Source organism: Physeter macrocephalus, chromosome 2, assembly GCF_002837175.3.
Source record: "Physeter macrocephalus isolate SW-GA chromosome 2, ASM283717v5, whole genome shotgun sequence".
NCBI classification, from domain to species: Eukaryota; Metazoa; Chordata; class Mammalia; order Artiodactyla; family Physeteridae; genus Physeter; species Physeter macrocephalus.
The window spans coordinates 21,270,486-21,286,944 of NC_041215.1; the positions used below are offsets into that span (position 1 = coordinate 21,270,486).

Below are 16,459 nucleotides of genomic sequence, written 5' to 3' on the forward strand. Positions count from 1 at the left end.
CAGACAGACAGACAGATTTTCCAAAAATCTGAGGCACCGGGAGTTTATGAATCTCTAAAATTTTCTACAAATCCGCAATCTTCTTCTGTGCAGGATTTTTCTAAAACCTGAAATAAGGGCAGGAGGTTGATGGGAATCCAAAGACTAGGCTTCCGGCTCCAGTTAACTCCCATCTTTTTTTTTTTTTTTTTTTTTTGCGGCATCGCATGTCATGTGGGATCTTAGTTCCCCGAACAAGGGACCAAACCCGTGCTCCCTGCATTGGAAGTGCAGAGTCTTAACCACTGGACCGCCAAGGAAGCCCCTCCCATCTTATGGATGGAAAAACTGAGGCCCAGAGAGGGTGCGAGAAGGCTCAGAGCAAGTGGGGCGCTCTGCTGGGACCTGGCAGAGCAGGCTGTATCATGAGAGAAGCAGAAAGGAGCGGGGAGGGCGCGCCGAGCAGGTTGTGCGCTGAGAATGGGAAACGGAAGGCCCGGAGAGATGGAGACGGAGGTGGAGGCGGACCACTGCAGTCGCGGGTGTTTGCTTTCTTCCCTCGGGGCAGCCGAACAAAAGCTGAACCTGACTCCTGCATTTGGCAGAGAAACTGGAGCCTGGCAGGTAGAGGGACTGACGGGGGTGGGGGGCGGTTTTGGGGGGGGAGTGGAGGACCAGCTTCTCCTCTCCTTCCTCCCCCAGCCCTCCCATCTGCCGCGCCCGCTCCAGCCCAGGCGGGCTCTGCTCGCTGCCCCCACCCTCCCTGACACACCCAGAGACCCTCACACCCAGGCTGAGGTTTTAACACCCCTCTATTCCCGCCCTCCTCATCTTGACTCTGTGCCAGGCACCTATCAAAACACACCCACGTCCCAAATAAGGTGTTTTTTTGTTTTTGTTTTTTTTAGCGGCACAAACGTTTTGAAGGATTGGATTTCAATAGGACTCTGCTTTTGAAATTCAACAATCCTATGGTTTGGTTTACCACTGGCTACAACTTCTCGGGAATTTTTAGCAGGAAATGTGAACACTAACTAGGAATCGATTTCAAACGGGATGAAAATTTTAGGATCGTTCCGCAGTGAATGAAGCTAGCCCCAGGCCACGTTTTGTAGGGATTAACAAACAATTTACTCCTTGCTCTGGTGCCCTCTCTCTCTCTCTCTCTCTCTCTCTCTCCCTCCCCCTCTCCTTCTCCTTCCCTCTCACTTCAATCAATGCACTTTCCCCCCAGCCAAGGCCCAATAACACAGCCCTAGTAACACAGGTGTTCCTAGTAACACAGCCTGGGGAGAAGGCAGGCATCTCACTTCCTAGCTGTGTGACGTTGGGCAAGTTCCTTAACCTCTCTGGGCATCGTTTACTCAGTTATAAAGTGGAGATAAAAGCTCCTACCCTACATGATTGTTATGAGGATTAAAGGAGCTGACATCTGCAAAGCACATGGAAATCTCCTTGTAGTGTTTGAAAACAAATAAATAAAAACAAAAATGGGATGAAATAAATAAAAATGAGTTCAATGACATTAAATTTAAATTTTAAACGTTAAAATAAACAAAATGAAAGGAATGTTAAAATTGATAAATAATAAAAATACATTTAAAAATCATCTGGTGGGGGGACTTCCCTGGCGGTCCAGTGGTTAGGACTCTGAGCTTCCACTGCGGGGGGCACCGGTTCGATCCCTGGTCAGGGAACTAAGATCCCACAAGCCACACAGCACAGCCAAAATAAATTAACTCCCATCTTTTTTTTTTTTTTTTTTTTTGCGGCATCGCATGTCATGTGGGATCTTAGTTCCCCGAACAAGGGACCAAACCCGTGCTCCCTGCATTGGAAGTGCAGAGTCTTAACCACTGGATCGCCAAGGAAGCCCCTCCCATCTTATGGATGGAAAAACTGAGGCCCAGAGAGGGTGCGAGAAGGCTCAGAGCAAGTGGGGCGCTCTGCTGGGACCTGGCAGAGCAGGCTGTATCATGAGAGAAGCAGAAAGGAGCGGGGAGGGCGCGCCGAGCAGGTTGTGCGCTGAGAATGGGAAACGGAAGGCCCGGAGAGATGGAGACGGAGGTGGAGGCGGACCACTGCAGTCGCGGGTGTTTGCTTTCTTCCCTCGGGGCAGCCGAACAAAAGCTGAACCTGACTCCTGCATTTGGCAGAGAAACTGGAGCCTGGCAGGTAGAGGGACTGACGGGGGTGGGGGGCGGTTTTGGGGGGGGAGTGGAGGACCAGCTTCTCCTCTCCTTCCTCCCCCAGCCCTCCCATCTGCCGCGCCCGCTCCAGCCCAGGCGGGCTCTGCTCGCTGCCCCCACCCTCCCTGACACACCCAGAGACCCTCACACCCAGGCTGAGGTTTTAACACCCCTCTATTCCCGCCCTCCTCATCTTGACTCTGTGCCAGGCACCTATCAAAACACACCCACGTCCCAAATAAGGTGTTTTTTTGTTTTTGTTTTTTTTAGCGGCACAAACGTTTTGAAGGATTGGATTTCAATAGGACTCTGCTTTTGAAATTCAACAATCCTATGGTTTGGTTTACCACTGGCTACAACTTCTCGGGAATTTTTAGCAGGAAATGTGAACACTAACTAGGAATCGATTTCAAACGGGATGAAAATTTTAGGATCGTTCCGCAGTGAATGAAGCTAACCCCAGGCCACGTTTTGTAGGGATTAACAAACAATTTACTCCTTGCTCTGGTGCCCTCTCTCTCTCTCTCTCTCTCTCTCTCTCTCCCTCCCCCTCTCCTTCTCCTTCCCTCTCACTTCAATCAATGCACTTTCCCCCCAACCAAGGCCCAATAACACAGCCCTAGTAACACAGGTGTTCCTAGTAACACAGCCTGGGGAGAAGGCAGGCATCTCACTTCCTAGCTGTGTGACGTTGGGCAAGTTCCTTAACCTCTCTGGGCATCGTTTACTCAGTTATAAAGTGGAGATAAAAGCTCCTACCCTACATGATTGTTATGAGGATTAAAGGAGCTGACATCTGCAAAGCACATGGAAATCTCCTTGTAGTGTTTGAAAACAAATAAATAAAAACAAAAATGGGATGAAATAAATAAAAATGAGTTCAATGACATTAAATTTAAATTTTAAACGTTAAAATAAACAAAATGAAAGGAATGTTAAAATTGATAAATAATAAAAATACATTTAAAAATCATCTGGTGGGGGGACTTCCCTGGCGGTCCAGTGGTTAGGACTCTGAGCTTCCACTGCGGGGGGCACCGGTTCGATCCCTGGTCAGGGAACTAAGATCCCACAAGCCACACAGCACAGCCAAAATAAATAAATTAATTAATTAAATAAAAATAAAATAAAATAAAAATCAGTGGGGAAAACTTTGGAAGGCCAAAGAATGGCGGAGATATACGCAAAGTCACCGAGCTAGTCAGGGCCAGAGGAAGGATTCCAACCCAGAGCCACCTGACTTTAAAACCAGGCTTGGGACTTCCCTGGCGGTCCTGTGGTTAAGACTCTGCTCTTCCACAGCAGCGGCCACGGGTTCAGTCCCTGGCTGGGGAACTAAGATCCTGCATGCCGTGCAGCACGGCCAAAAAATTTATTTTTTTTTTTTTGCGGTACGCGGGCCTCTCACTGTTGTGGCCTCTCCTGTTGTGGAGCACAGGCTCCGGACGTGCAGGCTCAGCGGCCATGGCTCACGGGCCCAGCAGCTGCGCGGCATGTGGGATCTTCCCGGACCAGGGCACGAACCCGTGTGCCCTGCATCGGCAGGCGGACTCTCAACCACTGCGCCACCAGGGAAGCCCCCCCCAAATTTTTTTAAATTAAAAAATAAAACCAGGCTTGTTCCTCTGCCCCATTTTTGACATTCAAGGACTCCTTGGGCTGGGTCCTCTCGGGCCTCAGCTCCCCCTCACATTCTCTGCTCCAGCCAAAAGAACCTCTTCATCATCCCATTATGTCCCTGTATCAACCAGGCTCTGCCCAGCCTTCAGACCTTTGCTCACACTGGTCCCCATCCCCCTCCCTGTGTGCCTTCACTTGTCTAAATCTTCCCCGTCCTTCCATGCTCTGCTCCAGCACCACCTCCTCCAGGTAGCCTCCCTGATTGCCTTGGGTCTTCTGGATGGGAAGGCCCTGTCATGGGAGAAAGACCAAGGGCTCTAAAGTCAGACACGTGTGGGTTTGAATCTCCCTGTTGCCACTTTACTCTGTGACCAGGAGAGGTGAGTTAACCTCTCTGGACCCTGGTTTCTTTGTGCTGTAATTGGGAAGTCTAGCCTGACAGAGGCCAGTGCTCAGGAAGGCTGGCTGCCAGACTTTACATGTGAATGCTCTCTTAGCTTCTGTCACTATGTGCCCTGGACCAGCCTGCACACTGGCAGGGACTTGCAGGGCCGGCAGGGAGTGGGGAATGAATGAGGAAGGAGCACAGTCTCTGGAAGTTCACAGCCCAAAATATAGCTGCAAGAGAAGCCAGCTAGACCCCACCTCAGGGCCTTGGCACTGGCTGTTCCCTCTGCCTGGAATGCAATTCCTGCAAATACACACATGATTTCCTCCTCCTTTCCCTTCTGATCTTTACTCTAATATCAGCTTCTTGGTGAGGCCTTTCCGGACAACCTGCTTTACAACTGCAACCATCTCCCCTGCTCCAGATGCTTTAAATTCCCTTTCTTTGCTTTCTTTGTCTCCCTGGTACAAAATATGCCTTTTCACTTATTTATCTTGTTTAGTCTCCATCTCCCCAACACAGCTGTCAGCTCCACAGGGGCAGGGATTTCGGTCTGCCCTGTTCACTGCTGTGTCCTTTGTGCCTAGAACAGCACCCAATCCAAATAGTTGCTGAATAAATACTCAAAAGCAAGAAATCAGGGTCCCCGAGAAAGTGAGGCCCCAGAAAAGCAAGTGGTCACTGTAACTGGGAATAGAGATCTTCCGGAAGAAATGTTCTTGGAGCCAAATTGTGAGCAAGGGGGAGGATCTGATGCACAGTAGTACAGGAAAGAGCACTGCAGGTGGAGGGAACAGCCTGGACAAAGGGATGGTGGCTGAAAAGCTTGAACAGAAAGTAATGTGGAGATCAGGGCAGCAGGGGGCAGTAGAGAGGAAAGGGAGGGGAGGTGGCCAGAGGCTAAAAGGGTAAACTTGGACCTGTGGATGGTGGGGAACCATGGAAGAGTTTTGAACAGGGAGGGGCTTGGTCATATGGAAGCTGCCAAAAGAATCTGATGACAGACAGAAGACAGCACTCCAAGGGCCCAGTGGATCTTCAGCCAGGTCCTGGGGGACAGGAGCCTGAAGTTGGGGGACGTCAGGCATCTCAGTGGCCTCAGACTCACCTCTGTCTTCTTAAATCGTGCCCGGAGGGTCTTCATGGCCAGTGTCCGGTGTTTCTCCTCTCCCCAGGCCACCTACAGAAGGCCAGGGGGTAAGGGACATCAATCCTGGTGGGCAGGAGAGACGTCCGCCTCCCACTCCTCAAAAGTACCACTTCCTCCTCCCCCCGGCCATCGCAGCCCCTAGAGCAGGACATGAACCTATCCCATCTTCTAACTGCTGTGTGTCCTTTAGCAGGTCACTTGCCCTCTCTGTGTTTTACATCCCTCTTCCACAAAATGCAGGAAATAATCCCCTCTTACCCAACTTGTGGCCAGTTTCCTGTGAGGTCCCTAGCATAGAGCCTGGCAAACAGGAGGTGCTCAATAAATGTATCCCACCAGTATTCCCTGTTGCCCAAGTAGATCAGGCTTTTTCTGGTTTCAAGCTTTTATCTGTGCAGTTACTTCTACCTAGGATGCCTTTTGTTTTTTTCCTTCTCTGGTGAACTCCTATTCATCCTTCACAGCCCAGTTCCAAAATCCCACGGTGTTCTGATCAGCTTTGCCTCTTACTAGTAGGCAGAACTCTAACTCCTCAAACTGGGTTCCCCCAGCTCTTCCTCTGCCCCACCCCTGGCTCCAGAGGCTGGAAGTGTCTGGACTGGTTCTGTTTTCTTGAATAGTTAGGGGCTCCTGGGGGCCCAGGCCCATATCCCAGGCGTCTTAGCACAGAGGCATGTTTCTTGTAAAGTCAGAGAGAAAATACTTGCAGCTAAGTCCCCTTACACCAGCCTGGCTCCTGTGTGAGTGAGAGCACGGAGGCAAGTCACCCAAGGTGGGCAGAGGTCTGGGGTGATGGCTGCATGCATGTGTGTGCACGCGTGAGCACAAGGTATGTGTGTGCATGCATGTCTGTCCAGCTTAGCCTGTTTTGTGTTTCGTGCATGTGCAGGTATAGAGGTCAGGCAGGGATCTCAAGGGGGCATTTTGCCAAGTGTTTGGCTAGGAATTCCTTCCTATGTCTGAGTGGGATTTCTGTTAAGACATATCCTTCACCTGTCCTTTCAACTGCTCACCTGCCCACCTGCCCATGAATTCTCCAAATCATCTTTCCACCCATCCACTCACCTGTGCGTCCATCCTCCCACACAAGCACTTCTACATCCACCCACTGTCCACCATCCGCCCAACTTATGTTCTCATGGCTCTCCACGTACCCTTCAACAGTGCTCTATCCACCGTCCACCCACCATCCACTCATCCATCCAATCACCCACTGGCCACTACCCACCCACTCATCCACCCAACTCATCTTCTCATGGTTCTCCACGCACCCTTCAACCATCCTTCATCCACCACCCACCCACCATCCCATCCACCCACCCAACCACTCATCCAACCACCTATCTACCTCAACTATCCACCCAGCCATCCACCTATGCACCCACCCATACAGCCAACACCCACCTACCATCTACCCACCCAACCATCCTTCATCCACCATCCAGTGACCCATCTACTTACCACGCATCCATCCAAAACCCACCCACCCATCCATCTACTGCCCATCCTTTCATTCACCCCTTCAATTTACCCCATTCAATCAATGTACCCATTCACTCACCACCCATTCCACCCACCCTTTTTCTTTACTCCTGTCTAACGGACTCAATCACACCCAGAGCAGGGTGTAACTGACACCCAAGAGAGAAGTCCGCAGGTTGCCTGGGCAGGAGGGAATCCGCAGGCTTGGGGGCGGGGGAAGTACCCTCATCTAGGGAGCTGATTCCTGGAAGAGGTGATGATGTATGAACAGGGCCTGATGGCTGGACAGGATATTGAGCTGCAGCAGCAGAAAAAGAGGGTATGTACCCTAGACAGCGCAAAGGCTGGGAAGTGGGAGGTGCACGCATGAACGAGTGTGTGTGTGGGTGTCAGTGTACCTCAGCATAGCTGGGACACACACCAGCCTTTCCTTTCTCCCACATGCCAGGGATCAGGGGCAAGGAGCCTGGGGCCCTAAGGGGAGCCTCCATCCCAGGCCTCCCTTAACTCCTTCCCCTCCTACCTCCTGCAGCTCCAGTGACTCCAGCACCAGGCCACTGTGTCCACTGCCAGCTCTGGTTACCTGCTCCCAGCTGGGCCACCAGCTCGCACCAGCAGCTCCCAGCTCTCAGCTCTGACACCTGATCAGCTCTGAGCGGGCAGCTGCCCCAGGGGGCCGGGGATGAGAAGAGGGAGGAGACAGGCTGGCAGCAGGGCTGTCTGTTGGCCAAGGGGCTCTGGTGGGAAGACACCGATGTTCTTCCCGACCACGGCTGGACGGATTTCAGTTTCTGGAATGAGCCACCCTTTTCCTCTCTTCTCAGCCTTTGTACTCGCGGTCCCTATGCCAGGAGCCCTCTTTCTGTACCTCCTGTCACCCCCAACTGGCTGATTCTCCCCACCTCAATGGTACTCACTGTTCAGATCTTTGCTGCAACATCCCCTCCTCCAGGAAGCCTTCCTGGTTGCCCCCAGGCTGGGTCAGGCGCCTCCTCTGAGCTCCTTCATTGCCCAGTGCCCTCATTACAACCCACTCACACCAAGTCACCATTGCCGGGTCACAGGGTGCTGCCTGTGTTCTCCAGCGTCTCCCCAGTAAACAGTAGGTGCTCAATACGTTTCTTAAATGAGTCCTCAAGGCCTCCAGCCCCAGTGACTGTGAGCAGTTTCTCCAGCCTCTTGGTGAAGTCAGGACCTGTCCTGCTGAGTGATAATCATCCACCTGGATAACGTTCAGATAACTTAGAGTGGCGTCCGTGACCCTTCCTAGTGAGGCCTCAAATTGCCACCCCCTGAGGCCCCCGTACACATGCACAGGTACCCTGCATTTGTAAATTTAGAAACTTATGAAATGTGCAGGGGAAAGAACCTTGGACTCGAAGCATAAGTCCTGGGTCCCTTTTCTCAGGCTCTGTCCCGTGAGGGGTGAGGTGCGGGGAAGGGGAGCATCAGTTTACTCATTTGTAAAAAGGTGAAAGAGGAAACCGATCGCTTGCGCCCCTCATTTTAGAGGTGACTAGAGAACTCTCACGTGGGCAGTCCCCTAGCTTCCAGCCTGGGTCACCGGACAGCCCTTTTCCCGCCACCCTCCACATCCCCAGCACAGCAGGAAGCTGGCTGCTCTTTGCCAGCAGTTAATATGGCGACTGAGGCGTCGGCGCATGCGCGTTGGAGAGAAGAGGCCGGGTACGGAAGATGAGAAGGCGGCTCCTCCTTCTTCCTCGTCCCACCCCGTTTCCGGCGGAAGCGGCCGCAACAAGGGAAACTTTATTGTTCCCGTTGGGGCCTGGAGGATGTCGGTGAATTATGCGGCGGGGCTGTCGCCGTACGCGGACAAGGGCAAGTGCGGCCTCCCCGAGGTGAGCGCGGCCGGGTGTCCCGACGGCCGTCGTCAGGGCCGTGGGCTGGGCGGGGCCGGCTGGCAGCGGGCATTCTGGGAGTATCAGGAGACACTGAAGCTAGACAATGGGAGGGACTTCCCAGTGAGGAGGGGGCGGGAAGTGACGCCCCAGCGCGCCTGGGGACGCGACCACGCCCAGCTCCGGGTCGGTCCGGCTGGGACTGAGGCTAGGACCCACGTCGGGAAGTCCTGAAGTTCTGATGGGGGACCAGGGGCTGTAGTTCCAGGCGGAAGGCACTACCGGGGCAAAGGCGCGGAGGTGGGAATAAACAAACTTGGAGAACAGATTAGGCCAGAGAGGTTACCGGAACCAGGCCAGGATGGGCCTCAAGTGCCAAGCTGGGGAGCTGACACCATCCGGATGAGGGTGATGAGGAAGGGTTTTGAGCTGGGGAGGAACCTGGAGGATGTAAGTCAGAAAGATCCCTCCAGCTACGCTGAGAGGAAGTCCCACCATACACTGAGACCTTGGCGGGGTCACTTCCTTTTGGGTCTCCTCTTCTGTAAACGGGGGAGAAGATTGCCCCCACCCCACAAAGGCTAGTGCGTCCCTTCCGAGTCAGGCATTAGTGAGCTCCCAGGTGGTGTGAAGCCCCACTCCTCTCCTGCCTGGTTTCCACTTTATTCCACAAACATTTATTAAGCACCTACCATGCACCAGACACTTTCTCCGCCCCGGGGCCACATCAGAAGGTGAGAGCCCTCGAAATATGGCGTGGTTAGTTTGTATGGGTTGGGTAATTTCATAGGCTAGTGAGTGGGAGAATTATTCCAACTATTTCGGGGAAGGGGTGGGGATTTCCAGGAATTGGGCCACCGCCCACTTTTTGGCTTTTTATGGTCTGCCTCAGAACTATTATGGCTCCAGTGGGTGTGTCATTTAGCTAATGTATTACAGTGTGCGTATAATGAGGCTAAAGGTCCACTGGAAGTTGAATCTTCTGCCATCTTGGGCCTAGTCGGTTCTAACCAGTTTTATGTCATATGCTCAATGTCTATGTCATTCTTTTCAAGTTTGTGCCCTGCCCCCTTCCCTGCTGTCTCGCTCTTCAACCAAGGGGTGGGGATTTCCAGGAATTGGGCCACCGCCCACTTTTTGGCCATTTATGGTTAGCCTTTGAACTGTCCTGGCACCTGTGGGTGTTAATACATTTAGCATATGCTGAGGTATTACAATGAGTGTATAATGAGGCTCCAGGTCTACTGGAAGTCGAATCTGCCGCCATCTTGGACCTTTAACCAGTTTTTGTTACGTCCTACAGCTGTGTCATTCTTTTAAAGGTTGTGCCCTGCCCCCTTCCCTCCTGTTTCACTCCCTTCCACTCTCTCCCACCCAACAGGTCTTTGACCCCCCTGAGGAGTTGGAGCGGAAGGTATGGGAGCTGGCACAGCTGGTCCGGCAGTCCTCCAACGTGGTGTTCCACACGGGCGCGGGCATCAGCACAGCCTCAGGCATCCCCGACTTCAGGTCCGTGCGCATGGAGGGAAGTCAAGGCAGGGCTTCCCTGTGAGCTCACAGATGTGTGGCCATCGGAACCCCTCCTGCCGCCTTCCCTCCCGCTGAGTCTGGGGTGGTCTGTCAGTCCCGTGGGGTGTTGGGGATGGGAAAGACCCTTCCTTTGGAGCTTGTCCCTTTGTATCACACCCAACATTCCATTCCACCGGCCAGAACTTGGTCACCTGACTATACCTAGTTGCAAGTGATGCTGGGAAATGTAGTCTTTCGTCTAGGCTCACTGTGTAAGGCTAAGTAGTGGGGTTCTATTATTACCAGAGAAAAAGGGGAGAATTGATATCAAGGACAATTAGCTCCATACTCACTTGCAAATATTTTTCTGTCAGACCCCTGGTGGGACAAGTGGCGTAACCACCTGGACCTCAGTTTCCTCACCTGTAAGTGAGGGTGTGAGGCCAGATAATGTCTAACTTTAGGCAGCCTGTGTTAGACAAGAGTCTCATTGCTGAAAAGCAGGGTTCTCTAACTGGTGGCCTCCAAGTGGCCCCTGTTGGTGCTGAGTTTGCAACCCTACCCCGTAGGGCAGGCCTATCACAATTGTACTCTCTTTCTAAGGCCTCTCAGGCCCGCAGAGCAGACTCTTACAGCAGAAGAGCAGATTCCTGGTTCTTGGAGGAATGTTAGAATTTTAAGGTGTGAATCTCACCCCCCTTCCATAACCTGCCATGGCTCCCCATTGCCACACAGGAGAGTTCTGAGCACTTCAGGCTGGAAATCAAAGCTCTTCCCAACCTAGCCCTGGATCAGCTCTCCAACCTCAGCCCCTGCAGCTCCCGCAGCCCCCAGACCACTCACAGGCTGTTGCCAGCCCCCTGGCCTTTGCTTACCTCTTCTGTCTGAGCTGCCCAGCCCTTTCCTCCTCTGTTCAAGAGACAGCTCTGCCTCCTCCAGGAAGCCTTCCCACAGTTCCACAAAGAGCCCTCACCGCTTCTACTGGGCCAGCCCAGCCCCGGGTTCCTCCCTCTGTCCCAGCCCCACAGAGCTGGAGGGTCTGTGTCCACCTATGTCTCTCCCCACAAGATGGAGGACTCCTCGAGGGCAGGGCCTGGGTCCCTTAGGGCCCCAGCATCACCCAGCGCAGGGCCAGGCTCAGTGCAGCAGCAGTAAGTGTTGGTGGAATTGAGTAGTTAACTTCTGCCCTTGTGTACCACGTTCTCCCTCCTTCCTCCCCCACCCCCTCCTTTGACTGTGTCACTCTGTCTCTCTCTGATTCTCTTTCTCTGCCTGTTTCTGTCTCCCCTTCTCTGTCTCCTTTTCTGTCCCCTCTCTTCCTGATCCCTAAGCTCTCTCTGTCTCTCCTGCCTGCCACCTCAGGGGCCCCCATGGCGTCTGGACGATGGAGGAGCAGGGCCTGGCCCCCAAGTTCGACACCACCTTCGAGAACGCGCGGCCCACGAAGACTCACATGGCACTGGTGCAGCTGGAGCGCGTGGGCCTCCTCCGCTTCCTGGTCAGCCAGAACGTGGACGGGCTGCACGTGCGCTCCGGCTTCCCCAGGTGCACCCCGCGTCCAGCCCTGCTCAGCCTTGGGCAGGCTGCCCCTCTCTCCGAGCCTCAGTTTCCTCATCTGGAAAATGGGTGTTGATGGCAGCCCCTCCCTCTCAAGGGCACTGTGGCGATTCAGCCAGGGGAGGTTCTTGGTGCTCAGCTGCCAGTGTCAGTGTCTGCTAGGCAGGCACATCTGGAGAATCGAGATCCCCTCTTCCTGGTCCTGGGGGTGGATTCCAGCCCTGAGCCGTCTGGATCACTAAGCCTCTTCCTTCTCCTCCCACAGGGACAAACTGGCAGAGCTTCACGGGAACATGTTTGTAGAAGAATGTGTCAAGTGTAAGACGTGAGTGCCGCGGGGGGTGGTGGCGGGGGGGGGGGGCCCAAGGTGTGGGTGACCCAGCTCGGGCTCTGCAGAAGGGCCTTGTGAGTTGAATCTGATGTTTCCAGAGACAAGGGTGTGACCCTCCCAGGGTGGGACTTGGGGGCGTATCTTCCTCCCGGGAGGTGTATTCATTTCCCCGCAGCTGCTGTTAACAAACTGCCACAGCCTGAGTAACTTAAAACAACAGAAACTGATAGTCTTATGGGTCTGAAAGCTTGAAGTCCACAGTCAAGGTGTTGGCGGGGCCGCGCTCCCTCTGAACCCTGCCCGGGAGGATCCGTCCTGCCTCTTCCAGCTCCTCGTGGTTTCCGACCATCCTTGGCTGTAGACTCATCACTCTGACCTCTGAATCTTTTATCACGTTTCCGTGTCCCTGTGTGTCTGTGTCCCCTCCTTTTTTTTTTTTTTTTTTTTTATTCACTTACGGCTTTAGTTGCGGCACGCAGGATCCTCGTTGTGGCACGCGGGATCTTTTTTAGTTGCCACATGCAAGCTCTTAGTTGCAGCATGCGGGATCTAGTTCCCCAACCAGGGATCGAACCCGGGCCCCCTGCGTCGGGAGTGCAGAGTCTTACCCACTGGACCACCAGGGAAGTCCCTGTGTCCCCTCTTCTTATAAGGACACCAGTCACATGGGTTAGGGGCCACCCTACTCAAATGTGACCTCATCTGAACCCACCCAGTACATCTGCAACAACCCTACTTCCAAATAAGATCTCATTCCAAAATACTTGGGAGCCGCCACTCAGCCCATAACAGGGTGTGACGGGGCATTCTTCCGGCTCTGGAAAGGCTGAGCCTTCCTGGAACAGTAGGGCTCTGGGCGTGTCTCCCTCTGCTGGGCAAGCAGCCTTATGGGTGTGAATAACTCAGGCATGGCAGGTGTGTGTGGCTCCCCTGCAGGTGGAATCTCTTAAGACCAGAGCACAGGTGGGGCCCCAACTTGAAAAACTGTTTTTTTTAACCTCTAAATTTATTTTGAAAGACTTCAATCTGGTGGAAAACTCACAAGAACCATACAATGAACTCATACTTGACCTAGACCGGGGATCCCCAACTTTTTCCTGTACAGGGCCATATGGTAAATATCTTCAGCTTTGTGGGCCAGACTGTCTCTGTCATGACTATCAGCTCTGTAGCCTGAAAGCTGCTATAGACAGCACTTAAAGGAATGGGCATGGCCGTGTGCCAATAAAACTTTATTTACAAAAATGGGAAGCAGAGGGCCGGATTTGATCCTCAGGGCTATGGTTTGCTGACCCTGACCTAGATTCATCAGTGTTACCATTTCACCACAATTCGTTTCCCCTCTTCTTTCTGTGTTCGGATTTGCTCTACTGTTCAAGGGGCAGATTTCCTTATCCTTTGCCCCTTAAACCCTTTAGACATTTATCTCCCACAAGTCACGGTATTCTCTTCCACAGCCGCGGTGCAGTTTCTAAAGTCAGGAAACGTAAAAAACACAAACGCGACTCTTCTCCCCAGTCTGTGTTCCCAGTGCTCCCTCCCATTGTTGCTGTTTTTCCCCTGGTGCAGGGTCCAACCCAGGGTGGCACTCTGCATGCCACTGTCCCATCTCTTTAGTCTCCTTTACCTGGAGCACTTCCCGACCTTTCTCTGTTTTCCGAGCTGTGGACCTTTTGAAGCAGCCAGGCCAGCTGTTTTGTGGGAGGCCCCCTCTGCCCCCCCGTGCTGGGTTTACCAGATGTCCCCTCATGCTTAGATTCTGGTCATGTGGCCCCCGCTTTCCTGGGAGAACAGCTGCCTGCAAAAAGCAAGAGCCACCCAGGTGGGGCCGCAGGGTAGGCACCTGGGAGCAGGCGGGGAGCTGACCCCTTCCTCTCCCGACACAGGCAGTACGTCCGGGACACCGTCGTGGGCAGCATGGGCCTGAAGGCCACCGGCCGGCTCTGCACCGTGGCCAAGTCAAGGGGGCTGCGGGCCTGCAGGTAAGCGGCCCCTCCCCACGCCCTGGACCCCAGAGGAGGCGGCCAGTGTCCCTGCTGACTCCCCCGCTCTCCATACAGGGGGGAGCTGAGAGACACTATCCTGGACTGGGAAGACTCCCTGCCTGACCGGGACCTCACTCTGGCCGATGAGGCCAGCAGGTCTGACCCCCGCCGAGCCCAGGGTGGGGTGGGCAGGGGAGGGGCAGAAACACAGCCAGCTGCAACCCCGGGGACATCAGGAAAGAGGTGGCCCACACCCTCTCTGGGCTTCGCTTCCCCTGTAACAATGGCAGCTCCTGTGTACTGAGCCCTCATACCCCCGGCCCCGGCCAGAGGCCTCACACACCATCCTCACCACAGCCCAGGGTGGGTGCTGCTTGGGGCCCATTTTACAGACGAGGAAACCGAGGCTGGAGCAAGCTGACACCTCCGTCCACACTGCCCAGCCAGGAAGTGACTGAGCCAGGTCTGGAACCCAGGGGTCCAAGTGGGGAAGGTCCCACCCACATCAGCAGCTCCACTTCTGCCGACGGGGTGGGGTGGCTCTGGCAGAAGGGAAGCGGCGGGCAGGATTCAGGGCAGCTTGGAAGCTGGGGCAAGCCAGCCCCCAGGCAGAGATGGGCGCTGTGTGAGCCGGCCTCCCACAGGGCTGGCCCCGGCGTGTCAGCAGAGCAGTGAAGCCACGGCATTTGAGCAAGGGTGGGGTGGTGTGTGTGTTGGAGACGGCCCGCCCCCAGCCTCGTGGGGCAGGAGGAGGGTTGCAGAGACCCTTGCCCAGGGGCTCAGGCTAATCCCGCCTCCTGGCCCCAGGAACGCGGACCTGTCCATCACGCTGGGCACCTCCCTGCAAATCCGGCCCAGCGGGAACCTGCCCCTCGCCACCAAACGCCGCGGAGGCCGGCTGGTCATCGTCAACCTTCAGCCCACCAAGCACGTACGTGCTGGAGCCCACCCCTGACCCCTGACCCCCCAGGCCCCCCCAAGCCTTCTCCCTCCACCTGACCGGTCCCGCCCCCCGCAGGACCGCCACGCAGACCTGCGTATCCACGGCTATGTAGATGAAGTCATGACCCGGCTCATGAAGCTTCTGGGCCTGGAGATCCCAGCCTGGGACGGCCCCCGCATGCTGGAGAGGGCGCTGCCACCCCTGCCCCGCCCGCCCACCCCCAAGCTGGAGCCCAAGGAGGAGGCCCCCGCCCAGCTCCACAGCCCAGCGCCCGCCAGCCCCAAGCAGGAGCCCGCAGCTGAGCCTGGCGCCCAGCACGACGGCTCCGGGCCCGCCAGCCCCAAAAGGGAGCGGCTGGACAGTCCTGCTCCCTGCAGGCCCCCCAAAAGAGTGAAGACCGAGGTGGTTCCCAGCTGACCAGGGGGCCTGGGGAGGGCGGGGCTGTTTGTAGAAACCATGGATTCTTTTTTTTTTCTTACTGGTCTCACTTTGTTACTCGTCTCTGTCCTTGGGGGGAGACCTCAGGGTGCTGAGAGCTGGGCTCCACGCCCCGGGGCAGACTTGCCCTCCATTGCACCTCCCTTTAGCTTGGGGCCTCTGGAGGGGGCCTGGGAAGGAGCAAGCCCCCCTGGACCCTGACCTTGGAGCTGTCCGCCCCCGCCCCGTACCTGCTCCACCCCCAGGCTCCAGCCTCTGACTCAGGATGTTCCTGGGAGGTGTGGCCAGGCCCTCTGTGGTTTCCTCTGACCCCTGGGCCCTCACACTCCCCAACCCCTGCCTACCCCCAGACAGCCTTCACAGTCCCTCCAGGAGGGAAGGGAGGCAGGGCCATCATTTAGGAGCCAAACTTCATGGCAGGGCAGACAATAGAGGCTCACACTGCCTTTGGGGCCGGAGGAAGAAGGGTGGGTCCACCTGGCTTCCTTCAGGCTTCCAGAAAAGCCTTCAATGCAATAAAAGAATTTCTTGCATCTGAGTCTGTGTTTGCCATCCACAGCCTTGCCCTGGGTCCTAGTCCCTGGGGGCAGGGCTGTGTGGTCCCCTCACCCCCTGGGATATGTGCCTGGGCTGGGCATGCAATCCAGGCCTGGGGCAAAGGAGGGCCTTACCAGCCGCTGACATTTGCTGAGTCCTCAGTTTGTAATTCTGACTTGCGGGATTCTTTATTATGTGCCCTCTGCAACTAGGCAGTGAGCCCCTTGAGGAGAGAGGTCGCGTTTTTTGATCACAGTTGCAACCCCCGGGCACCTGTGCAAAGCGGGCAGGGCCAGGGTGACGCGTTAAAGGAAGAGCGCAGGTGCAGCTGGGGTCAGTCTTCCCAGCTGTGACCTTGGGCAGGTCCCTTCATTCCCGACGCCTCAGTGTCCTCATCTATAAAACGAGCAGGGTGGGCAACCAGGCCCCCCAGGAAGGCAACTGCCGCAGCCCTTACGCGAATATCCTGGAAGGGTCGTGGGGTGGGTGGGG

The 16,459-nt window shown here is 55.0% G+C and overlaps 2 protein-coding genes across 10 annotated transcripts in view; one reads left to right on the forward strand and one right to left on the reverse strand.

Moving 5' to 3' along the window:
• EBI3 (Epstein-Barr virus induced 3) overlaps positions 1-6,403 on the reverse strand; it is a 12,001-nt gene extending 5,598 nt beyond the window's left edge. Inside the window, exons 1-3 of the mRNA XM_028495356.2 lie at positions 6,392-6,403; positions 5,285-5,356; positions 3,950-4,079 (exon numbers count right to left, since the gene is read on the reverse strand). Of these exons, the coding sequence (XP_028351157.2) occupies positions 3,950-4,079; positions 5,285-5,356; positions 6,392-6,403 (214 nt within the window). The remainder of the gene's footprint in view (positions 1-3,949; positions 4,080-5,284; positions 5,357-6,391) is intronic.
• A 2,158-nt stretch (positions 6,404-8,561) lies between these two features.
• Positions 8,562-15,963, forward strand: SIRT6 (sirtuin 6). Of its 9 annotated transcripts, none has more exons than XM_024134435.3 (9): positions 8,562-8,667; positions 10,049-10,176; positions 11,539-11,721; positions 11,999-12,058; positions 13,951-14,046; positions 14,125-14,205; positions 14,340-14,512; positions 14,857-14,980; positions 15,068-15,211. In XM_024134435.3, exons 1-9 carry the CDS (start codon positions 8,602-8,604, stop codon positions 15,102-15,104), a joined length of 948 nt encoding a protein of 315 aa, XP_023990203.1. In that variant the 5' UTR covers positions 8,562-8,601; the 3' UTR covers positions 15,105-15,211. The 9 variants fall into 9 exon arrangements, with proteins under 9 accessions (XP_023990203.1, XP_023990205.1, XP_023990199.1 ...); XM_024134437.3 differs by having other exon boundaries at positions 14,442-14,512; XM_024134431.2 differs by lacking the exon at positions 14,340-14,512 and having other exon boundaries at positions 15,068-15,963.
• Positions 15,964-16,459: the final 496 nt, after the last annotated feature.

Bases quoted from the DNA above. Each gene is read 5' to 3' on its own strand.
- SIRT6 (XM_024134431.2), top strand. From the start codon at position 8,602: ATGTCGGTGAATTATGCGGCGGGGCTGTCGCCGTACGCGGACAAGGGC. The intron at 11,722-11,998 runs GTGCACCCCGCG...CTCCTCCCACAG, and splicing joins GTGCGCTCCGGCTTCCCCAG to GGACAAACTGGCAGAGCTTC. The intron at 14,206-14,856 runs GTCTGACCCCCG...TCCTGGCCCCAG, and splicing joins CTGGCCGATGAGGCCAGCAG to GAACGCGGACCTGTCCATCA.